The 26298-nt window shown below is 43.7% G+C and overlaps 1 protein-coding gene across 1 annotated transcript in view; it reads right to left on the reverse strand.

Moving 5' to 3' along the window:
• The window catches only part of LOC123754691 (transient receptor potential cation channel subfamily M member 4), a gene marked incomplete in the record, with an annotated part of 261293 nt that overhangs the window by 206765 nt on the left and 28230 nt on the right, over positions 1-26298 (reverse strand). The window contains 3 exon segments of the mRNA XM_069326277.1: positions 5236-5436; positions 11266-11383; positions 23828-23950. Coding sequence (XP_069182378.1) covers positions 5236-5436; positions 11266-11383; positions 23828-23950 — 442 coding nt within the window.

The raw sequence follows: 26298 nt of genomic DNA on the forward strand, positions 1-26298 counted from the left end.
TGACTGCAAAGAGCAGACGGGAAGCCCAGAAGGATGTGGCGGAACGACCACGCCCCACGCACCCTCGAAGAGGAAATGACGAAGCGCAGGGGAAGAAGCCCACCCCGCCAGCTCTGAAACCCCCCCAAGGGGGAGAAGCTGTCCTCCGACGCCAGCAGAGGCCGGAAGACAACCCAAAGCGCCCACCAACAGCGGGACCAAGCGAGAGGCAACAGAGCAAGCTGCTCCCCCAGCGCCCAGTCAACAGAGAAGGGAACAGAACCCCTTCCGAAAGAAAAAGTACACTACCTAAGTCATGAGGAGAGACTACGGGAATTAAACCACACTTCGCTGGAAGATGAAGTGAGGGGAGACCTGATCACCACATTCAAGATACCCAAGGGAATCGACAGGGGTGATAAGGACAGGCTATGTGACAAGGGGCACAAGCACCAGGGGACACAGGTGGAAACTGAGTACCCAAAAGAGCCACAGATAGATTTTTTTTTTTTTTTTTTCTTTTTTTTTTTTTTTTTTTTTAAGTGTCAGAATGGTAACGGGAAAGCACTAGGAAGTAATGTGGTGACTCCACACACAAGTAACGAGGCTGACCCCATGCAATGTCACATGTAGACATGATAGAGCCCAAGAGGCACAGGAACCTGTACACCTTTTTTCATTCTTCATTCATATTCTTCATATTCTTCAAATTCTTCAAATTCTTCAAATTCATAAACAACAAATTGCAGGTAAAGGATAATATCCAGAGGTTGAAAATGGGAAACAGATTCACGGAAAATGAAAAGGAAATGTGTGAAACATTAAATGAAAAGTTCCAAAGTGTGTTTGTACAAAATGAAATCTTCAGAGAACCAGACACAATAAGAATTCCAGAGAACAACATAGAGCGGATAGAGGTGTCTAGAGATGAAGTGGAAAATATGCTAAAGGAGCTCGGGAAGAACAAAGCAGCTGGCCCAGATGGCGTTTCACCATGGAGAGAATGTGCATCTGAGCTCAGCATTCCACTTCACCTGATCTTTCAGGCATCCCTGTGTACAGGAATCGTAGCAGACGTGTGGAAACAGGCTAACATAGTTCCAATCTACAAAAGTGGCAGCAGGGAAGACCCCCTCAATTATAGACCTGTATCATTGACAAGTGTAATAGTGAAAGTATTGGAAAAGCTAATCAAAACTAAATGGGTAGAACATCTGGAGAGAAATGATATAATATCAGACAGACAGTATGGTTTTCGATCTGGAAGATCCTGTGTATCGAATTTACTCAGTTTCTATGATCGAGCCACAGAGATATTACAGGAAAGAGATGGTTGGGTTGACTGCATCTATCTGGACCTAAAAAAGGCTTTCGACAGAGTTCCACATAAGAGGTTGTTCTGGAAACTGGAAAATATTGGAGGGGTGACAGGTAAGCTTCTATCATGGATGAAAAATTTTCTGACTGATAGAAAAATGAGGGCAATAATCAGAGGCAATGTATCGGAATGGAGAAATGTCACAAGTGGAGTACCACAGGGTTCAGTTCTTGCACCAGTGATGTTTATTGTGTACATAAATGATCTACCAGTTGGTATACAGAATTATATGAACATGTTTGCTGATGATGCTAAGATAATAGGAAGGATAAGAAATTTAGATGATTGTCATGCCCTTCAAGAAGACCTGGACAAAATAAGTATATGGAGCACCACCTGGCAAATGGAATTTAATGTTAATAAATGTCATGTTATGGAATGTGGAATAAGAGAACATAGACCCCATACAACCTATATATTATGTGAGAAATCTTTAAAGAATTCTGATAAAGAAAGAGATCTAGGGGTGGTTCTAGATAGAAAACTATCACCTGAGGACCACAAAGAATATTGTGCAAGGAGCCTATGCGATGTTTTCTAACTTCAGAATTGCATTTAAATACATGGATGGCGATATACTAAAGAAATTGTTCATGACTTTTGTTAGGCCAAAGCTAGAATATGCAGCTGTTGTGTGGTGCCCATATCTTAAGAAGCACATCAACAAACTGGAAAAGGTGCAAAGACATGCTACGAAGTGGCTCCCAGAACTGAAGGGCAAGAGCTACGAGGAGAGGTTGGAAGCATTAAACATGCCAAAACTAGAAGACAGAAGAAAAAGAGGTGATATGATCACTACATACAAAATAGTAACAGGAATTGATAAAATCGACAGGGAAGATTTCCTGAGACCTGGAACTTCAAGAACAAGAGGTCACAGATTTAAACTAGCTAAACACAGATGCCGAAGAAATATAAGAAAATTCACCTTCGCAAACAGAGTGGTAGACGGTTGGAACAAGTGAGAAGGTGGTGGAGGCCAAGACCGTCAGTAGTTTCAAAGCGTTATATGACAAAGAGTGCTGGGAAGACGGGACACCACGAGCGTAGCTCTCATCCTGTAACTACACTTATGTAATTACACTTAGGTAATTACCTGTTGATAGACGGTTGAGAGGCCAGGGGCATACCAGCCAGGGGCACTGAGCCTAAACCCATAGGCTCAGACCCAAAATCAACACCCAAACGTTCCCAGAGGAACAGGCAACGGCAAGAAAACACCAGAAAAACAAAGAAACGACAACAGGAGAACAAAAACCCTGAAAAATAATTGAAAACTCACCCGAGACGCTCGCTCGCACACCCAGACGCATGTAAACAAACCGCAACGCCGCCCTGGTGGCCACGCCGGGAAACCGACAGACGAAAATGGCCGCCAGCAGGGGCTGTGACCGACGCTAAATACACAAAAACACGCCAGCAAATGTGGGAAGCTAGCAGACTGGATGGGCGAAAAACGTCGCCCAACAGCAGAAAAACCCCGGCAGGGGCAAAACCGCCCCAGAACTGCTAGCAGGCAACCCCCACAGCCCCGGGAACCAACAACAGAGGCCCCGGGGCAGAGCCATCCTCCAAGCCCTCCGCCCTTCAAGAAAAGCAAGAGTCCATGGGAAAGGCAACAAGAAAGGGCCGCTGGTAAGACCCAGAAGCCTTGGCAGGAGGCACAGGCTCAAACCTCCGTCCCCAACCCGAACGGGGCAGCCCCCGAAAACCGCCCGAGTCTCTGCCGCAACTAAACCCCGCCCCGACCCCGAAACCCGCAGATGGTCCGGAGCCGAGAACATGGAGGGAAAGGAGCGAGCAGCACCTAACCAAACGGGGCGGCCTCGGGGCATCCGAGTGGGAAACCAACCTAGCATGTTGCAGCAACCTAACCTAGCTTGCAACACGGATGCCGCCTGTACTCTGAACAGTAATAACATCAGGAGAGTACTGGAGAACAAGCAGAGAATCTCTCGCAAGACTCCAGGTCAAGGTGTCAGTGACTCAACAGGTAGCATGACGGAGGTAAAAGTGGCGACTGTCACCCGGAGACAAGGGAACAGCAACCAACGATCCCGGACAAGACGGGTTGGAACCCGGAAGACACATTCAATGGTCCCCGAGCCCAGACAGGGGTTTCCAGGGCCCGTAGGGTAACAACTACGGGAAGCCCGGGCAAGGTGTTGCTAACCGGTTAAGAAACCCAAACATAACAAGAGGGTAGATTATAGCACTGAAAACCCGAGACATGTACAATCACGGGGGTCTAGCAGAGGGCCGCCAAACACTACCAGTGGAACTAAAACCACCTTAGGCAGACCCCCACCAGGCATGAAAATTAAAAACCAAAGAAAAACTCCACAAAAGTACACCGTCTCCAGAGGCAACAGAAACCGGCCACCGCTTAGGTGGCAGGCTGCGCAACACCTTGACGTCCTAACAAGCACAATACCAATCCCTACCCCAGGGCCAAACAAGGGCCCCAAGCCTCAGCTGGCCCCAAGGGCGAGGCAAATGCCGAGCAGCAAGAACCTCTACGGGAATGGTTCCCGAACGCCCCAGGGAAGATAACCCTGTTAAGCAAGGGCAGTACTCACAGGGCGCTTAGGGAAGTCAGCCACTAAGCACATGCAGCCCCGGCACTGATGAAGTACTCCTGGCCACCGCACCACACAACACACGGCAGTGAACGCCACACAAGGCAAACACAGCCTTGGAAACTGAGGCCAGAGAAGCGTCAATCCTGGTTGACATTAGCGAACGAACTGGAGCTTGGCAGCCAACGCGGTAGGTCCGGGGCTCCCCCCTCCCCCTCCCGGGGCGGGGAGGGCTGCGCGGACGATCGGCGCGGCAGTAAAGTGTGATGTTTGCTTGTTTGCTTGTTTCCTTGTGATTGTAGGGAGTTTCTACCTCTATGTTCGGGTTTTGTTTTAGTTTTTACCATGTGGGGTTTGTTTTGTTATGCCTACCTTTCTGGGTGCCTAACCCTTGTCGATGGCAGATAAGGAAAACCCCAACCACAAGGGGGTTTCCCAGGACCATTGCTCCCTGAAACCTCTCTGAATGGGCCAGGTTCTGGCGCTAGTCCCTGGTAGGTCTGAACTCCTTAGCTAATGTCCCGGTCTAATATAACATACATTAGCCCGATAAGCTCCAGGGAGCCGTAGGGGCTCCCCACAGAAAATTCCAACTGAGCAGCAGTTAGTTGCTTCTAGAATCTTTCCTTATTAAAACTCCTTATAGCAAGGTTGATAGTGGGTCTGTCTCACGCACGTGGGCTCAGCGGTTTGAGCCTCCTAGAGCCCAGGTAAATGAAATATAGACAGTATATATACTAGTACAGTATATATTTGTAAAGTTGGTCTGAACCGACAGAAGTGAGGAAATAGAACAACACCAGCAGGAATGATTACCAATAAATAAAGTACCTGATGCAAAAGAATAACCACCAGAGATCAAAACTCCCAAATGGCATCCAGAAAAACTACAGCCAGCAATATCAGGCCCGGAATCAGACAGAAAAGCCATAAAAATCCTTAAAAGAACTGAATTCCACCAAAATTCCTATAAGGGCGAGGAGAGCGTCTCTGCTGAAAAACTAACCCTTGACTCAAATAATCACTTATACAACCCAAGAAGGCTTAACCAGTGCTTAAGTCAAGAAGTTACCGGGGAGAGCTCACTTAGAAATAGAATAGAATATTGCTCATTCCTACAAATCTACCTCCGTAACTGATAACATGAACACAATTATTCCAGTGTCAATTCTAACATTAATTAATTTCCTACCTTTGCATGTGTATCAAGTGAGCCTGATATAGATGTGTTGCTGCATTGTCAGTTCAAGAGGGGAAATTTTCAAATATTTTAACCAGAGTATAAGGACAAGTGCCTACCTGGCAGGAAGGTTGCGAGATGATGGTGTGAGGGTTGATTGACGTATGGGTGAAGGCAGGAAGCCTGGCAGAGAGGCTGAGGGAGGGCATCTTGGGGGACTTCAGTCCGAGGGAGCTCAAGATACTGGAGACGAGGTTATTGGGCTTATACCTTTTTGCATCCTCTTCTTTCTCCAGCAAGCTCTTCATCGCCATAAAGCCCTATAATGAGCACACCCTAATTAACATGTTGATCAGGATCTGTATGTACCCTACCAGATATAAATTATACACGAGATGCATAAATAAATACCTGAACAGACAACACATGCAAGATATAACAAATACCCCAGTAGGTACAACACATGCAAGGTACAGCCAGTACACCAATAGATTTTGAGCTCCGTCATTTTTCTCATATACATCAATGGCATAAATGAGAATATTACAAGCCACATCAAATTTGCAGCTAGCACTAAGATTTACAGTAAAGTAGGAAGTGAAAATCATACTACTAATAATTTTAATTTAAGCCAAAGTACTTACCGTACATACAAAATAGGGTACAGGAAGAATGTTGGATTTCTAGGTAAGGCGAGTACAGCACCTAAAGCCACTAATACGTACACTTTCAGATATGATATGGAAAAAAATTGAAAACTAAAAATTTAAAACTAAGAGATCAAAATCCATAAATGAACTATAGAGAAATAAACAAAATTACAATACAGTAATTACATGGTGACTACATGTACAGTGGAAAATGCAACAGTGTAGTATTTTTCACTAAATAAACAAAACGTATTCAATTTTTTTTTTACACGTACCTTTTACAGGTACAGTAATTAATGTTCAATAATAGCAGAACATAGGATGATATTTAGGAGGTAAGGTAGTTTACATAGAATGGATTACCTCATTTTCAAAAGGACACAGCTGTTCTGGAGAAATTACAACACTGGGCAACAAAAGTCATTGAAGAGCTAAGTCATCTCTAGTACCAGGCCTCAGGGCTAACAACACTGCAAACCAGGCATGATTGGGCTCATCTCATTGAAACTTAAAATACTGAACAAGTTAGAGGATGTTAATCCAGACAATTTCTTCAAAAAGGTCAGATGTAACACAAACAAGGAGCACAGTTTCAAGCTCAACAAGCCACAATGTAGGAATGAGAACAGGGGATGCTTTTTCACCCACAGGGTTATAAACCCATGGAACCACCTACCCGCCAAAACTGTGTTAATTTTTAAAATCTACCTGGAAAAGATCATCAGGGCAAATGGGGGCACCTCCGACAAGCTGCCGGCTTCCTGTTCTTGTTAAGGGGGCGGCTGGTTATTATAGTGAAAGTTGTTCAATGTCAACCAATATTAATTTTCTAGTTGTATATGAAAAGTGCTTAAATTGTCCCAAGTTTCAGTACTGCAGCGTAAATAGAGAGTTTTTTTTTTTTTTTTTTTTTTCCCCTCAACGTTTTTTACGTATTTTCAAGTCCACACTTCAGAACACACGTTTCAGATATAATTATTCTGTGACACTTTTCTGACACATTAGCATATAATAAAGGATTTGGGGATTTAGAATTTCCAAAACATCTTTAGTTTTCCTAATACAAATGTTCAAAGTTCCCCAAATTTTTTTTGCAAATATGGCATGTTTATTGCTATTATAAAATCAATAAATGAACTTAGAGAAAAATGAAAGCCCCCAATGTAGAGACATGCCCTCCACATATACAGTGTAAGTTTCATGTAAATTGAATAAAAAGGGAATCAGTTTTGTAAACGTTTGTGTCAATTGAAAAAAAAACAGAAATGAATAAAGTCTAAGGTTCTAAAATCTGTGGCTGAGGTTGACATCAACCAATTTTCTCCAAAAATGGCATCCTTACAGATAGGCTTACGTACAGTCAGGTGTGTAAGTTTGATGCAAATCGCCAAAAAAAAAAAAATGAAAAAAAAAAAAATATTTAAAAAAAAAAGAATTTTTTTTTTTTTTTTTCTTAAAATTATTTTCCAATTAAACTACTGTAATTATAATATTTGTTTAATATATGCTATTGTGATAGCAAAGAGTCGTAGTTATGATTTCAGTTGACACTTTTGATTGATAATCGATTTTGACCATTTTTGCATAATTTTCACAACTACTTCAATATTTTTTTTCTCCCTTCCTATTTATGCTACGATGCTGAAACTTGGACCAGATGAAACACTTTTCATATAGAACTTGTCAAAAAAGTTTGATTGAAATCGAACGAGTTTACATTTTTGCATTTTTGGACCCAGATGCCAACCAGACGCCCCCTTAAGGCCACTAGGGTTAGTACCCCTCAGGTAAATCTGGTATTTGCTATCTTAATTCTTGGCAGCATCTAAAGGTAATACTGCTTCACAGCTCTGCACCATTTATTTTTTTTTTTTTTTTTGAGATATATACAAGAGTTGTTACATTCTTGTACAGCCACTAGTACGCGTAGCGTTTCGGGCAGGTCCCTGGAATACGATCCCCTGCCGCGAAGAATCGTTTTTTCATCCAAGTACACATTTTACTGTTGCGTTAAACAGAGGCTACAGTTAAGGAATTGCGCCCAGTAAATCCTTCCCGGCCAGGATACGAACCCATGACATAGCGCTCGCGGAACGCCAGGCGAGTGTCTTACCACTACACCACGGAGACTGTAAATGTTGTAAATGATTTATAAATGTTGTGTATGACCCCGTAACATTCTACAACCTTTAGCGATAGTTGTTTAGACAAGACCGACGACCAGTAACACAAGATATCAGTATCATGTTGGGATCTATTCTCCTGCTGTTGAAAACCTCAACATGAGTGTCATGTCATGATGCCATTTAAAACCTACGAGGTCTCAAATGTACTTGTCAGGAACAGTTCTCCCCTGCCAGGACTGTCGCCAGGTGTACTTACTTAGTTGTGCTTGTGGGGGTTGACCTCTGGCTCTTTGGTCCTGCCTCTCAACTGTCACTCAACTGGTAATTACCTAAGTGTAGGTAATTACCAGTTGAGTGACAGTTGAGAGGCAGGACCAAAGAGCCAGAGGTCAACCCCCACAAGCACAACTAGGTAAGTACACCTGGCGACAGTCCTGGCAGGGGAGAACTGGTGTACAGGTTCCTGAGCCTACTGGGCTCTACAGGTTCCTGAGCCTACTGGGCTCTATCATATCTACACTTGAAGCTTTGTATGGAGTCAGCCTCCACCACATCACTTCCTAATGCATTCCATTTGTCAACCAATCTGACACTGAAAAATTTCTTTCTAATGTCTCTCTATGGCTCATTATGGCACTCAATTTCCACCTGTGTTACCCCAAATGTGTGTGCTCTTGGTGTTAAATAGTCTGTCTTTATCTACCCTATCAATTCCTCTGAGAATCTTGTATGTGGTGATTATGTCCCCCTTAACTCTTCTGTCTCCCAGTGATGTGAGTTTTAATTCTCATAATATCTCCTCGTAGCTCATGCCCCTCAATTCGGGTACTAGTCTGGTGGCACACCTTTGAACCTTATCCAGCTTAGTCTTATGCTTGACTAGATTTGGACTCCATGCTGGAGCCGCATATTCCAGGATTGGTCTGACATATGTAGTATACAAAGTTCTGAATGATTCTTTACACAAGTTTCTAAAGACCGTTCTTATGTTGGCCAACCGGGCATATGCCGCCTGATGTTATCCTCTTGAGATAGGCTTCAGGGAAGAGGTTTGGCGTGATATCAACCCCCAGGCTGGCTGGCTGTCTCTCTCTCTGTCTCTCTCTCTGTCTGTCTCTGTCTGTCTCTGTCTGTCTCTGTCTGTCTGTCTCTGTCTGTCTGTCTGTCTGTCTGTCTGTCTGTCTGTCTGTCTGTCTGTCTGTCTGTCTGTCTGTCTGTCTCTCTCTCTGTCTCTCTGTCTGTCTGTCTCTCTGTCTCTCTCTCTGTCTCTCTGTCTCTCTGTCTCTCTGTCTCTCTCTCTGTCTCTCTCTCTGTCTCTCTGTCTCTCTGTCTCTCTGTCTCTCTCTCTGTCTCTCTCTCTGTCTCTCTCTCTCTCTGTCTCTCTCTCTGTCTCTCTCTCTCTCTCTCTCTCTCTCTCTCTGTGTCTCTCTCTCTCTCTCTCTGTGTCTCTCTCTCTCTCTCTGTGTCTCTCTCTCTCTCTCTGTGTCTCTCTCTCTCTCTCTGTGTCTCTCTCTCTCTCTCTCTGTCTCTCTCTCTCTCTCTCTGTCTCTCTCTCTCTCTCTGTCTCTCTCTCTCTCTCTCTCTGTCTCTCTCTCTCTCTCTCTCTCTGTCTCTCTCTCTCTCTCTCTCTCTCTCTCTGACTATTGAAGTATTTCATCTCCCAAATGATACCTTGTATCTGGTCTCCTGCTCCCTACACTTATCTTCATTACATTACATTTACTCAGGTTAAACTCTAACAACTACTTGTTCAACCATTCCTGCAGCTTGTCCAGGTCTTCTTGAAGCCTCAAGCTGTCCTCCACTGTCTTAATCCTTCTCATAATTTTGGCGTCGCGAGCAAACATTGAGAGAAATGAGTCTATACCCTCTGGGAGATCATTTACGTATATCAGAAACAGGATAGGTCCGAGTACAGAGCCCTGTGGGACCCCACTGGTGACTTCACGCCAATCTGAGGTCTCACCTCTCACTGCAACTCTCTGCTTCCTATTGCTTAGGTACTCCCTTACCCACTGGAGCGCCCTACCAGTTACTCCTGCCTGTTTCTCCAGCTTATTCATCATCCTCTTATGGGGTACTGTGTCAAAGACTTTTCGACAGTCCAAGAAAATGCGGTCTGCCCATCCTTCTCTTTCTTGCTTAATCTTTGTCACCTGATCGTAGAATTCTATTAGGCCAGTAAGGCAAGATTTACCCTCCCTGAACCCATGTTGATTGGTTGTCACAAAGTCCCTTCTCTCCAAATGTGTTACTAGGTTTTTCTCACTATCTTCTCCATCACCATTCCTGCAGTGTGTGACACATTATTCAGGCTGGGCCCTGATTCTTGACATGACTCAAATCTTCAGGGAAATTTAAGTAATAGTGTACTAAGAAAAATACCTTGCCTGTATTCTTTAAAATTACATATACAGTACAATATATTTTTACAGTTGTACTGTATGTACAATGTATGCACAGGTCAATCTACTGATATCACCAGTCAGTCTTTTATAAGGCAACAACATTGACTCTAAATCATTATATTTCTGCACCATCCAGCGCTGTTGCCCATGTAGTGAATTTCAATGCGTCTTCCTCTCCAAAACCAATAAATTCCCTGTCTTCCTTGGGTGATTCTTCCAAATACCAAACTAATACACTGCTTGCGGTGGTGGAAGACTTTTTCCTGTCGTTTATGTCTCTGGACCGCAAGCCAAGCACTTTATGTTTATGTCTCTGGACTGAATGGAGCACTCAGTCCAGGATCATTATTTGATGTCCTTATCTCGGCTACTGGCATATCTATGTCTTGTTGGCCATTTCAAGTGCAAGGTGCAATTACAACAATTGATTGAGTCTCCATGAGAACCCAGTCATTACACTGCCAAACTGCTACAGAGAAGGCGCCCTGTGTGGATGCAAGGAAGGCTGTGAATGAATTAACTGGTCCACAGAGGTTCGTTTCATACTCTACCTCGCCACTCTGGTGGATGTTGTAAAAGTTGGGTCTTCAGGGAAGATGCTGGGGTCCCTGTGCCTGCTGTGTTGCAGAAGGGAATGTGCACCAAACATATGCATGATACAGCAATCACTCCAATAAATACACCACATGTAATATATATAGCAAGTACCTAATACACATGCAATATACAACAATCATATGAAAGATCCAACACTACCAACAGATACAATTTACACAAACCATCAAGATCACTCACCCATGATGACACACTGACCAATAAGGTCACTCACCCAAGATGACACACTGATCAGTAAGGTCACTCACCTATGATGACACACTGACCAATAAGGTCACTCACCCATGATGACACACCGATCAATAAGGTTACTCACCCATGATGACACACTGACCAATAAGATCCCTTACCTCTCCTTGTGGTCGTGGTGGGGGCACAGGGACAAGACTGGCCAGGGGAAGGTGCTCGTCCGGCATCAGACCACAGAAGCAGGAGCCCTCCGTAAATGAATTGGGTCTTTTCACGTACCTGGCAGGTATTTGGGAATCTCTCTCATTTATTCATTCATTATATATATATATATTATATATATATATATTATATATATATATATTATTATATATATATATATATATATATAGTGTTATATATATATTATTATAATATATATATATATATATATATATATATATATATATATATATATATATATATATATATATATATATATATATATATATGTCGTACCTAATAGCCAGAACGCACTTCTCAGCCTACTATGCAAGGCCCGATTTGCCTAATAAGCCAAGTTTTCATGAATTAATTGTTTTTCGACTACCTAACCTACCTAACCTAACCTAACCTAACTTTTTCGGCTACCTAACCAAACCTAACCTATAAAGATAGGTTAGGTTAGGTTAGGTAGGGTTGGTTAGGTTCGGTCATATATCTACGTTAATTTTAACTCCAATAAAAAAAAAATGACCTCATACATAATGAAATGGGTAGCTTTATCATTTCATAAGAAAAAAATTAGAAAAAATATATTAATTCAGGAAAACTTGGCTTATTAGGCAAATCGGGCCTTGAATAGTAGGCCAAAAAGTGAGTTCTGGCTACTAGGTACGACATATATATATATATGTCGTACCTAATAGCCAGAACGCACTTGTCAGCCTACTATGCAAGGCCCGATTTGCCTAATAAGCCAAGTTTTCTTGAATTAATAAATTTTCTCTAATTTTTTTCGTATGAAATGATAAAGCTACCGATTTCATTATGTATGAGGTCAATTTTTTTTTATTGGAGTTAAAATTAACGTAGATATATGACTAAACCTAACCATCCCTACCTAACCTAACCTAACCTATCTTTATAGGTTAGGTTCGGTTAGGTAGCCGAAAAAGCTAGGTTAGGTTAGGTACGTTAGGTAAACGAAAAAACATTAATTCATAAAAACTTGGCTTATTAGGCAAATCGGGCCTTGCATAGTAGGCTCAGAAGTGCGTTCTGGCTACTAGGTACGACATATATATATATAGTGTTATATATATATTATTATTATATATATATATTATATATATATATATATATATATATATATAGAATTATTTTGTGCGACATTGTGTGTGTGTGTGTGTGTATGTATATATGTATATATGTATGTATATATATATGTATATATATATATGTATGTATATATATATATATATATATATATATATATATATATATATATATATATATATATATATATATATATGTATGTATATATATATATATATATATATATATATGTATATATATATATATATATATATGTATATATATATATATATATATATATATATATATATATATAGAATTATTTTGTGCGACATTGTGTGTGTGTGTGTGTGTGTGTGTAATTACCTAAGTGTAATTACCTAAGTGTAGTTACAGGATGAGAGCTACGCTCGTGGTGTCCCGTCTTCCCAGCACTCTTTGTCATATAACGCTTTGAAACTACTGACGGTCTTGGCCTCCACCACCTTCTCACTTAACTTGTTCCAACCGTCTACCACTCTATTTGCGAAGGTGAATTTTCTTATATTTCTTCGGCATCTGTGTTTAGCTAGTTTAAATCTATGACCTCTTGTTCTTGAAATTCCAGGTCTCGGGAAGTCTTCCCTGTCGATTTTATCAATTCCTGTTACTATTTTGTATGTAGTGATCATATCACCTCTTTTTCTTCTGTCTTCTAGTTTTGGCATATTTAATGCTTCTAACCTCTCCTCGTAGCTCTTGCCCTTCAGTTCTGGGAGCCACTTAGTAGCATGTCTTTGCACCTTTTCCAGTTTGTTGATGTGCTTCTTAAGATATGGGCACCACACAACAGCTGCATATTCTAGCTTTGGCCTAACAAAAGTCATGAACAATTTCTTTAGTATATCGCCATCCATGTATTTAAATGCAATTCTGAAGTTAGTGTGTGTGTGTGTGTGTGTGTATGTATGTATGTATGTATGTATGTATGTATGTATGTATGTATGTATGTATGTATGTATGTATGTATGTGTATATATATATATATATATATATATATATATATATATATATATATATATATATATATATATATATATATATATATATATATATATATATATATATATATAAAATAAATAAAAATGGAAATGTTCGCTTGTTCAAAATCGCTAATCTCCGAAAGTTCTTCACCGATTGGTTTAAAAATTTTCACACAACGTTCCATTTGCATCCAGCCAGATTTTTATATACATACTATAGAGAGGTCACGTCTGTGACAGTAAAAAAACATGCTTTTTCTGAAGAACTGTGTTTTCCATGTGTTTTTCCATGTGAGGGAAATCTTCGAAACCTCATTATCGATTGCTTTGAAATTTTGACACAACATTGCATTCGAATAGGCGCATCTTTTTATATATCTACTACATACATGCCTCACTTGTGACAGGAAAAAACATGTTTTTTTGAAAAACAGCGCCATCTGTTGGACGTAAGAGCAACACACGCTGTAATCTCCAAAAATTCTTCACCGATTGCTTTGAAATTTTGACAACGTTGCATTCGAAAAAGCACGTCTTTTCATATACCTACTATATTTATGCAACCCCTGTGACAAGTAAAAACATGCGTTTTTGAAAAACAGCACCATCTGTTGCACATAATAGCAACATGCACGCTATACTAAATATGTCACGCATTCCATTTCAATGTTTCCGATTTCATTTATAATTTTTATTTTCATAGATTGCGATATATTTTTTTTTATTGAATTATTTTGTGTGACATTGTGTTGTAATTGAGCTGTGTTGTTTACCATACCATTCATTTCGTAAGTATGAGTATAGATGCCACACCTGTGACAGGTAAAACTATGCTTTTCTTGAAAAACAGCGCCATCTGTTGTATGTAAGAGCAACACACATGCTATACTAAATATGTTACAATTCCATTTCAATGTTACTGATTGCATTGATAAATTGAATTTTCATAGATTTTGATTTATTTTCATTTTGATTTAATTATTTTGTGTGAATTGCATTGGAATTGAGCTGTGTTGTTTACCATACCATTCATTTCGAGAGTATAGTTTATTTTTATATTTTTTTATATTTTTTTATATTTTTAACTGTTTTTCTTATATTTAAGTGATGGGAACATCAGATCACTTTATGTTCCCAGTTTTCTGATGGGAACATCAGACCATTTGGGAAGGCATCGGACGAGGGAGTGGGGAATGGTGGGGATGATGAGGGGACGGAAGTGAGAGATGGTGGGGAGGACGAGGGAACAAGGGAGGGGGTAATGGTGAGGAAGGACGAGGGCACGGGGGAGTTTGGGATAATGGGGACGAGGGGATGGGGGAATGGAGAATGGTGGGGAGGACAAAGGGACAGGGAAGTGGGGCATGGTGGGAAGGAAGAGATGATGGTGGAGTGTGGAATGGTGGGGGGGGGGGGGGGGGAATGAGGGGACGGTGGAATGGTTGGGAGGCCGAGGAGACAGGTGAGGGGGGAATGGTGGGGAGGTCTAGGGAAGAGGGAAGGATGCTGTGGCCGGGTATTGCTAGTATGTATATATATGTATGTATGTATGTATATATATATATATATATATATATATATATATATATATATATATATATATATTTTTTTTTTTTTAACCTAGAAGGGGTACCACCTCTGGTGCAAGTGTAGGGACCCATAGCCTCAGAGAAGAAAATAAAGAGTACTCAGAGAAGACCTTGTGGATCTTCACTGAACACTGATATTTCTTCTCCTACCACCCCTATGCTTTTGGTATGTGTGTATATATATCTAATTTCATTTGAAAATGTCATTACACAAAAAGGGTTAAAACATTGGATACATGCAGGGTACAAGGCTACTTGTCACAAGTTGTAGAGCTCCTCCAGCTCCTCAGATGGCAGGCAGGAACCATGGATGCAGTGAGCATTTCCTCTCTGGATCGCCACACTAATGCGCTGAAAAGAAAACTGGCAGCTCTAGGGTCTAGTTGTTTAAATTCGCTTGGACCCCAACTTCTTAAGAAACTAGCAACACTTTTACCCCAGGCACCAAGTGTCTCTGAGGCAATGGGGACAAAATTGTAGTGGTGCTCAAGGTCTCTGTATTTATGTGACTTGGCTACTTCCCAGTGATTGGCAGCACCACCTGCTTGTGTAGCACTGAAGTCAACATAGGTGTTGGCTAAAGTTGAAATGCAAGTGTAGTCCCACACCAACTGTCTACCATTCTTCCAGGGGTTCACCGTGATTCCGTCTGGGCAACCGACAGGCTCATCAGAGTTGCGGGACATTAGGTAACGGGGCGCTCTCTCTCTGCTGGACAGCTGGCTGTGGTAAAGCTTCTCTTAATAATGTCGTTAACCTCGCCATGTCTTGCATGCCATCCTCCTGTCCTTTGGCAGAGAAGGCCATGCCGTCCATACCTGTTGGCCTTTGCCTCACCACAAATACACCTGTATTCGGTGTGGATTGGGGTAGCGAGGCGGAGAGCCACGGCAATTCGGAGGGCCTGCGGTGTGAGACGGGAGCAGGTTGCTGACATTGGGGTTGCTAATAGGAACTCGCCTGCATGGGGAGCTGCTACAGCTCTAAGTCGGGCAGTGTCATGTGGTGGTGTTATAGTTTTTTACCATGTGGGGTTTGTTTTGTTATGCCTACCTTTCTGGGTGCCTGACCCCAGTCGATGGCAGATAAGGAAAACCCCAACCACAAGGGGTTTTCCAGGGCCATTGCTCCCTGAAACCTCTCTGAAGGGGCCAGGTTCTGGCACTGGTCCCTGGTAGGTCTGAACTCCTTAGCTAATGTCCCAGTCTAATATAATATACATTAGCCCGATAAGCTCCAGAGAGCCGTAGGGGCTCCCCACAGAAAAGAGCGACTTACCCAGGAAGCAGTCGTCACTCACTCCTCAACTCGAAGTCGAGACAACTGGCTGCAACCTGCGACCAGTGAAAACATGCCCGAAAAGGGCCAGGAACATTTACAAGACACTGTGCTGCCAGGACCCTGTTCAACCTCCAAAAGCTCCGTGTCCAAATGTCAGCCTAGGACATTCCCAAAAACAGCAGCCAAAGCTGCGAACTTACGAACGTCGTGTGCACGGGGATAGAACGCAGGCTGGCTGGACCAAATAATCCTGCAGACGACCTGGGAGACCCGCACCCTGGAACAGGAAAGAAAGGAAACCGGGTCCACCCAGAGCGCATCCCCTGCCATGGAGGCCGTAGCGCGCAGATAACAGCGAAGAACCGCAACCGGACACAAAACATGATGCACCCCCGGCCGAACCAACCAAGCATCAACAACCCAAGGACCCCTTCAGAAAGCAGCAGCCTCATTCTTCACCAGAAAAGAAGGAAAAGGCTGCAAACGAACGAAACAACCATAAGGACCAAAAGAGCAGAAACCCTTTCGCTAGAGGAGAGCATGAAGCTCCCCGACCCGACCTACAGAGGCCAATGCCAATAAGAAAAGCCTTAGAAAAACAGTCCTGAACTGAGGGGGCCACCACAAACCAAGGAGAAGAAAGAAGAGAGCACCCGGTCCAACGACATGGACGGCTCAGGCAGCACATGAGCAGGCAGGAGGTGAAACAACGCCCAAGAAAGCTTGCGGAACGGAGCAGAAGTGACAGGCGATTAGGTGGTTGGTTTAATGATGTCCTACCTGAAGTCATCTTACCAGCAACAGTATGTGGTTCATTGGCATTCGATTGGCTATTTTCTGTCCTTTCATCATTGTTCTTTTGTTTCATAGCAGGTTGGTCTGTTCTTTCTTTCTTTCTCTTTCTTTCTTTCTTTCTTTCTTGGCTGTTTCTCGATTGGCATGTTATGCCTCATACTGTACAGTCACCTTTTATCATGCTGCATTGGTTGAGCCACTCCAGCTTGCTTTTGGAGTCTATACCTCTTTGGTTCAATTTCGCAAGCTTTTTCATGCATTCTATCATTTCCGGCCAACTCATGCGCCTCTTGAGCCTGCCTCGTCCCTTGACTGGGTTCTTTCTTTTTCTTTCCTCTGCTCGGTATGCAGTGGCACCTTCGGTCTGGGATTGTATTTTGAAGACTATTTTTTATTTCTCTGGCCACCGGGTGTTAGGTGGGAGAGCTTGATGCTCTTCTTCAAAGTGAGGGTAGTTTTGTTCCTCTAGTCTTGATGGGCACTTTGTTTCTTTGCAGCCAGCTGCTTCTTTTCTGGCGAAGGAGGAGTCGGCTAGCTTCTGGGGGAGGAGGGGGGAGTCTTTTGGTTGTGAACTCATGGTTGGTTCGGCCAGGGATGCGTCATGTTTGCATTCGGCTCCCCCCTCCCCCTCCCCCAGGAAGGGGAAGGGGGAGCCCCAGACCCTTGTGCTGGCGATCCACCATGTAGTTCTTCGGCTGGATATCAAAATATGTAAGCGAAAACCGCTGACCGGAGGGAGGGAGGGTTGCCGGGAAGCCTCTGGGACTCACCCAAAAATGGCGTTTCATTACATTCAACGCTGGTTTTCTGAGGGAGCCCCTATGACTCCCCGCAGCTACTTCACCAAAGACTAAAAAGAAAAGTGGGACTTACCCGAGAGGTGATCGGAGCTCCAGCATCTCAACTCGAAGGCGAGACAGGCTGCAGCCGCCTACCCAAAGTGACATAGGCCCGACTAGGCCCAGGAACGTGAACGAGGTAGCGTGCAGCTAGGACCCTGTTTGACCGCCAAAAACCCCATGCCCGAATGTCAGCCCAGGACAAATTACCAGAGATGGCAGCAAGAGCAGCAAACTTACGCCGGACACAGAAACCATGGCGCACAAATAGTGGAGGAGGGCCGCAATCGAACACAACACACGATGCACCCCTGGCCTGACCAACCAAGCATCAACAACCCAAGGACCCCTCTGGAAAGCAGCAGACTCAATCCTTGCCAGAAAAGAACGAGACGGCTGCAAACGAACAAGAAAGAGTTTCGGAAAAACAAACCTGAACTGAAGGGGCCACAACAAACCGAGGCGAAGACAGAAACGAGAACACACCGGCCAAAGACCAGGACGGCGCAGGCGGCACATGAACAGGCCGGAGGCAAGCAACTCCCATGACAGCCAGCGCAGCTGTGCAGAAGGAACAGCAAAACCGAAAGCAAACTGTAGCGGCTCCGCCAGCACCGCACGAGCATCTGACCTCAGCATTCCACTTCACCTGATCTTTCAGGCATCCCTGTGTACAGGAATCGTAGCAGACGTGTGGAAACAGGCTAACATAGTTCCAATCTACAAAAGTGGCAGCAGGGAAGACCCCCTCAATTATAGACCTGTATCATTGACAAGTGTAATAGTGAAAGTATTGGAAAAACTAATCAAAACTAAATGGGTAGAACATCTGGAGAGAAATGATATAATATCAGACAGACAGTACGGTTTTCGATCTGGAAGATCCTGTGTATCGAATTTACTCAGTTTCTGTGATCAAGCCACAGAGATATTACAGGAAAGAGAGGGTTGGGTTGACTGCATCTATCTGGACCTAAAAAAGGCTTTCAACAGAGTTCCACATAAGAGGTTGTTCTGGAAACTGGAAAATATTGGAGGGGTGACAGGTAAGCTTCTAACATGGATGAAAAATTTTCTGACTGATAAAAATGAGGGCAGTAATCAGAGGCAATGTATCGGAATGGAGAAATGTCACAAGTGGAGTACCACAGGGTTCAGTTCTTGCACCAGTGATGTTTATTGTGTACATAAATGATCTACCAGTTGGTATACAGAATTATATGAACATGTTTGCTGATGATGCTAAGATAATAGGAAGGATAAGAAATTTAGATGATTATCATGCCCTTCAAGAAGATCTGGACAAAATAAGTATATGGAGCACCACTTGGCAAATGGAATTTAATGTTAATAAATGTCATGTTATGGAATGTGGAATAGGAGAACATAGACCCTACACAACCTATATATTATGTGAGAAATTTTTAAAGAATTCTGATAAAGAAAGATCTAGGGGTGGTTCTAGATAGAAAACTATCACCTGAGGACAACAAAGAATATTGTGCGAGGAGCCTATGCTATGCTTTCTAACTTCAGAATTGCTTTTAAATACATGGATGGCGATATACTAAAGAAATTGTTCATGACTTTTGTTAGGCCAAAGCTAGAATATGCAGCTGTTGTGTGGTGCCCATATCTTAAGAAGCACATCAACAAACTGGAAAAGGTGCAAAGCCATGCTACTAAGTGGCTCCCAGGACTGAAGGGCAAGAGCTACGAGGAGAGGTTAGAAGCATTAAATATGCCAAAACTAGAAGACAGAAGAAAAAGAGGTGATATGATCACTACGTACAAAATAGTAACAGGAATTGATAAAATCGACAGGGAAGATTTCCTGAGACCTGGAACTTCAAGAACAAGAGGTCATAGATTTAAACTAGCTAAACACAGATGCCGAAGAAATATAAGAAAATTCACCTTCGCAAATAGAGTGGTAGATGGTTGGAACAAGTTAAGTGAGAAGGTGGTGGAGGCCAAGACTGTCAGTAGTTTCAAAGCGTTATATGACAAAGAGTGCTGGGAAGACGGGACACTACGAGCATAGCTCTCATCCTGTAACTACACTTAGGTAATTACACTTGGGTAATTACAAGACAAGATGACAGTATGAGTCAAGCGGACAGTCCCAAACCCCCACGAGAGAAGGACAAGATCCCGTCAACAAAAACTGCAGGATACCTACGAAGAGACAAAAGGAAAATTAAGGACCGCCAGCAAAACCCCATACCACCGCTGAGACGAACCACGCAGGTGGGACACCATCAATGAAGCCACCTGATCCCCAAAGATGGTGAGAGACTCGAGTCAAAATTACCAGTGACTGGAAGACTCGAGGAGAAGACCAAACCAGCCCTGATACGGACCGGACCGATCATGAGAAGAGGTAGAGCCGGGAAAAGACCCATAGATTTGGACACCGGGCAAGCAGCGACTGAAATCAAGGCTGGCAAGGAACCAGAAGGAATGATCGCCGAGGAACCAGGAACCCAAACCCGGTTAACCGGGAAAGAACCAACCCGGGGGAGCAGATAGCCCCGTCCGGGAGGGACCCTCCCGCGACCCTCAAAGGACCAAAAAGAACAATAACGGATGACAACGAGAAGAAGCCACTTGCTGAAAGAGATAAACCATAGACTCTGCAAACAGCAAGGACAAAACGGCGATGAAAACCAAAGAGCCAGGGGCTCAGGTAGAGGCTAACGAGGAAGCGAGCACCACGAGCTGACACGCAAGACCCGAAGCCAAAAACAGCGACACCACAACCTGCAGGAGCAGTACAACTAGCTCCAGCAGGGCAGAACGACGCACGAGAAGCAGAGCAACAGATGAAGAGAACTACCCAGGACATGTACCGCACTAAAGCAAAAATGTACTGTCCGGCAAAGGAACACAAGGAAAAAGCCATAGCCATGGCCGTAATCCTAGCTCCCTTGTTCCAACAAAAAGGAACAGTAGGGGCAGGAGTGGGTGATTGGAACCTACAGCCACCAGCAGACAATGTAACACAGAAGCTGGTAGGGACATACAAGAAGATGAAAGAACGCAGTTCTACAACTGAACAGCCGGGCTGTCCAATCGCAGGGAACTGAACATGCACACAGTCCAACCTAGCACCAACACTAGTATAGCCAATAAACACATACTGAGACACACAACAATGCATAGTATAGAGGTAGGAAATGCAATGAAAACAGAATGTACACGATCAAGTAAAGAGACAGACACACTCCAATGTTTACATTAGAGTGCAGCCAGGCACTGAACGACGGCCAAGGAAGGAGTGTCCAGAAGCAATGACTGAATCATGAAACGAGTGTCCATCTGACATCCATCCCAGTCGATGGCAGATATAGAATGCTCCAAAATCACAAGTGCATTTCTATAGGCCATTGCTCCTTGTGCCTCTCTGAGGGGGCCAGGTTCTGGCTTGTGGTCCCCTGTAGGCCTGGAACTCCACCCACATCGATTGCTGCCAAAGTTAGGGATATCCATATCAGCGTGGATAACTCCAGGGAGATGTAGGGGCTCCCCCCAGAAAATGGGCACTTACCAGGGAGAAGGCAGCACCAGATATAATGAGGATGAGACCACCGGCCACGACACACAACCCAAGGTCGCTGAGAACTGGGAATGTGCACCAGATACCCGACCGACCCTGTTCGATCGGCAAAACCCCTAAACCTGAATATCGGCCCAAACATATTGGCAAAAACACCAGTTAGAGTGGCATACTTGCATACATCATGGGCATGAGGGTAGACTGCAGACTGGCTAGATTTAATGACATTATAGACAACCTGAGAAGGACAAGCCCTGGAACAGGAAACCAGGGAAACCAGATTAACCCACAGAGTCCACTGAAGCAGAACCGATGGCACAAATGTAGCAGCATAAAGCTGCCACTGGACAAAGAACATGATGCATCCCCGGCCGAACCAACCATGAGTCCACAACCAAAAGACTCCCCCCCCCCCCCACCAGAAGCTCCTTCGCCAGAATGAGCTTCTGGCGAAGGAGGAGTCTTTTCCTCCTTCGCCAGACAAGAAGAAGCTGGCTGCAAAGAAACAAAGTGCCCATCAAGACTAGAGGAACAAAACTACCCTCACTTTGAAGAAGAGCATCAAACTCTCCCACCTAACACCCGGTGGCCAGAGAAATAAAAAATAAAGTCTTCAAAATACAATCCCAGACCGAAGGTGCCACTGCATACCGAGCAGAGGAAAGAAAAGAAAGAACCCAGTCAAGGGACGAGGCAGGCTCAAGAGGCGCACGAGTTGGCCGGAAATGATAGAATACATGAAAAAGCTTGCGAAATTGAACCAAAGAGGTATAAACTTCAAAAGCAAGATGGAATGGCTCAACCAATGCAGCATGATAAAAGGTGACTGTACAGTATGAGGCATAAGATGCCAATCGAGAAACAGCCAAGAAAGAAAGAAAAAGAACAGACCAACCTGCTATGAAACAAAAGAACAATGATGAAGGGACAGAATATAGCCAATCGAATGCCAATAAACCTCATACTGTTGCCTGTAAGACGACTGCAGGTAGGACACCATTAAACTTAACCACCTAATCACCATAAAGATGGTGATAGACATGCATAAAAACTCCAGACACAAAGAGCAGAGGAGAACGTTGAACCAATAAAGTACATCACCAGCCCGACCCTCTGAAAGAGGAGCCATGGAAAATCCCCTTTGTTCGGACACCGAGCAAACAGCGCCTGAAACTAAGGCTGGGTCAGCTACCAAGGAGCTAGAAGAATCACCCTTCCCCTTTAGGACTCCAAATGCTCCAGCACCCAGAGCAACAGCCGGACCAGGAGAAAAAAGGTAAAAGAATTCCATTTCGACAAGTCTAGCTGAAAGGCATCCACTACCAGGGCCTCGCAGTTGTGGAATGGTACCACATAAAGAGGCAGATGCCGAGACCATGCTGATGCGAAGAGGGCAACGTCCGGGCACCTGAAAATCTGGCAAAGCCTGAAGAAGGAAGCGACATCGACAGCCTATTCCATGGAAACAGGAAGGAAGCAGTGTCAATGATTCATTCCATGGAAACAGGAAGGAAGCAGTGTCAATGATTCATTCCATGGAAACAGGAAAGAACCAGGACAGACTGTTGGTCGGAACACTGGACACTCCCAGAACATGAATGGCATGGAGAGCCAAACCCCAAGAACTCTGCCAATGAGCTACTCTAAGAAACCAGCTCCAAAGTGACAGGAATAGAAGAGACCCCACCCCAGTTGAATTAATGAACCACAGGGAAACTGTGGTTCTGTACTGTGAGCACAACAAAGGTGAGAAGGCCAATAACCCTAGCCGAGCTGGTGAGCGCTAGTCACAAAGCTCAAAGCCACAACTGAGAGCCGAGGCATCCACAAAAACATCAAGCGAGGGCAGAGGAAGGAACCAGGGAATTGAGCCCAAAAAAAATCTGAAATCTAGCATTAAATGTTAATTTCTCTTTGGCAATTTATTGAATAACACAGTATTTAGTTAAATTGGTTACAGGGATGAAGGGAGGTAAAGAGTAGAGAAGAGGTAAAGGGTATAGAAGAGGTAAAGAGAAGAGAAGATTGAGATAGGAAAGGTGGTGAAGGGTAGAGAAGGTGGTGGACAAGTAGGGGTGAGTGGTGAAGGGTAGGGAAGGTGGTGGACAAGTAGGGGCGAGTGGTGAAGGGTAGGGAAGGTGGTGGACAAGTAGGGGTGAGTGGTGAAGGGTAGGGAAGGTGGTGGACAAGTAGGGGGTGAGTGATGAAGGGTAGAGAAGGTGATGGACAAGTAGGGGGTGAGTGGTGAAGGGTAGGGAAGGTGGTGGACCCTTCCATGCTCACATGGTGTCCAAAACCACTTGATATACTTCCTATCAGACTCACTTGGGGTTCATTCCTACCTGATACACTCTTTGCGTGTGAAATGTGTCCTTATAAATGAGAGGTTAATGTCATCAGTTTGTTTAATTCTGTCATTTCTCTCCCATGTTCTCTTAGTTCGACGCTTCAGTCCAATCTTTTTCCTGTTAGGGCAGAATATTAAAAACCACATCATCAAATATGCAAATGACATTTTAGATTTATGGTAAAATAGAAAGTGAAAATGATATTGAGGCATTACAAAGATACCTACATGAAGACTGCTTCTCTTCCTGTAGGTATCGACTTGAGAATGGTCTAGAACAGACCGAAACGTAGTTGTCCCTTTACTTTCTAGTATGTGGTTTGCTCAACATATTTCAGCCATGTTATTGTGACTTGTCGTCTGCATACCTACATGAACTTCACAAATGGTCAGAAGACTGACAAAGGTTTTTAAATAATGAAAAATGCAAGACCTTTCATGTGGGGCATAGCAACCCATATCACAACTACCAAATTAACAACATTACCATGCAGCAGATACATGAAGAAAAAGATCTTGGTGTCAGAAGCCATCATTCAATAAAAGCTGCACAACAAGTAGAGAAGCAGTAAATAAAAAGCTAACCAAACCTGAAAATAATCAAGCAAACATTTGACTTTATGAAAACGAAGTTAATTAACTGCATAAATTTCTGGTGTATTGCTTGCATTGCATTGTTATTGCTTGGATTATGGTATCCAAGGATGGAGATTTCATCTTCAGAAGGGCATAGCTGCTCTTGAGAAAGTACAACACCTGGCAACAAAAATCATTCCAGAATTAAGTTATTCTGGCAAAGGGAGTGAGAGTATGTTCAGCATGTTAAGGGTCTTAAACAGAGAAGGGCTGTGTGTTGTCTGAAGACAGAGTTTGTTATACTGTACTTCTTTAATATCTTTGATATTCATCGAGTGAGACTCAACCGAAGCAGAAACGCAATGCAAATCAAGGGTCAAAAATTGTGGAATGACCTCCCGAATGTTATTAAAAGCTGAACATCTCCCAACTATTGCAAAAGAGACTAAGAAATATTTACTTAATATCATGTAATTATTATCCGATAATTAATACCATGTAAATAGTTTCACTCATATTTTCCCATATAATGTGTTGGAAGCGGAGAGTAAATATGTGAGGAAGAGGGGTGTAAATATGTGAGGAAGAGGGGTGTAAATATGTGAGGAAGAGGGGTGTAAATATGTGAGGAAGAGGGGTGTAAATATGTGAGGAAGAGGTGTAAATATGTGAGGAAGAGGGGTGTAAATATGTGAGGAAGAGGGGTGTAAATATGTGAGGAAGAGGGGGTGTAAATATGTGAGGAAGAGGGGTGTAAATATGTGAGGAAGGGGCGAGTAAATATGTGAGGAAGGGGCGAGTAAATATGTGAGGAAGGGGCGAGTAAATATGTGAGGAAGAGGGGTGTAAATATGTGAGGAAGAGGGGTGTAAATATGTGAGGAAGAGGGGTGTAAATATGTGAGGAAGGGGTGAGTAAATATGTGAGGAAGGGTGAGTAAATATGTGAGGAAGGGTAGAGTAAATATGTGAGGAAGGGGTGAGTAAATATGTGAGGAAGGGTGAGTAAATATGTGAGGAAGGGTGAGTAAATATGTGAGGAAGGGGAGAGTAAATATGTGAGGAAGGGGTGAGTAAATATGTGAGGAAGGGTGAGTAAATATGTGAGGAAGGGTGAGTAAATATGCGAGGAAGGGGAGAGTAAATATGTGAGGAAGCAGACAGTGAAGAAGTGAGTGAGTGTGAGAGGAAGCAGGGAGTGAGTGAGTGTGTGAGGAAGCAGGGAGTGAGTGAGTGTGAGAGGAAGCAGGGAGTGTGTGAGGAAGCAGGAAGTGAGTGAGTGTGAGAGGAAGCAGGGAGTGAGTGTGTGAGGAAGCAGGGAGTGAGTGAGTGTGAGAGGAAGCAGGGAGTGAGTGTGTGAGGAAGCAGGGAGTGAGTGAGTGTGTGAGGAAGCAGGGAGTGAGTGAGTGTGTGAGGAAGCAGGGAGTGAGTGAGTGTGTGAGGAAGCAGGGAGTGAGTGAGTGTGTGAGGAAGCAGGGAGTGAGTGAGTGTGTGAGGAAGCAGGGAGTGAGTGAGTGTGTGAGGAAGCAGGGAGTGAGTGTGTGAGGAAGCAGGGAGTGAGTGAGTGTGTGAGGAAGCAGGGAGTGAGTGAGTGTGTGAGGAAGCAGGGAGTGAGTGAGTGTGTGAGGAAGCAGGGAGTGAGTGAGTGTGTGAGGAAGCAGGGAGTGAGTGAGTGTGTGAGGAAGCAGGGAGTGAGTGAGTGTGTGAGGAAGCAGGGAGTGAGTGAGTGTGTGAGGAAGCAGGGAGTGAGTGAGTGTGAGGAAGCAGGGAGTGAGTGAGTGTGTGAGGAAGCAGGGAGTGAGTGAGTGTGTGAGGAAGCAGGGAGTGAGTGAGTGTGTGAGGAAGCAGGGAGTGAGTGTGAGAGGAAGCAGGGAGTGAGTGTGAGAGGAAG

This window comes from Procambarus clarkii, chromosome 18 (assembly GCF_040958095.1).
Source record: "Procambarus clarkii isolate CNS0578487 chromosome 18, FALCON_Pclarkii_2.0, whole genome shotgun sequence".
NCBI lineage: Eukaryota > Metazoa > Arthropoda > Malacostraca > Decapoda > Cambaridae > Procambarus > Procambarus clarkii.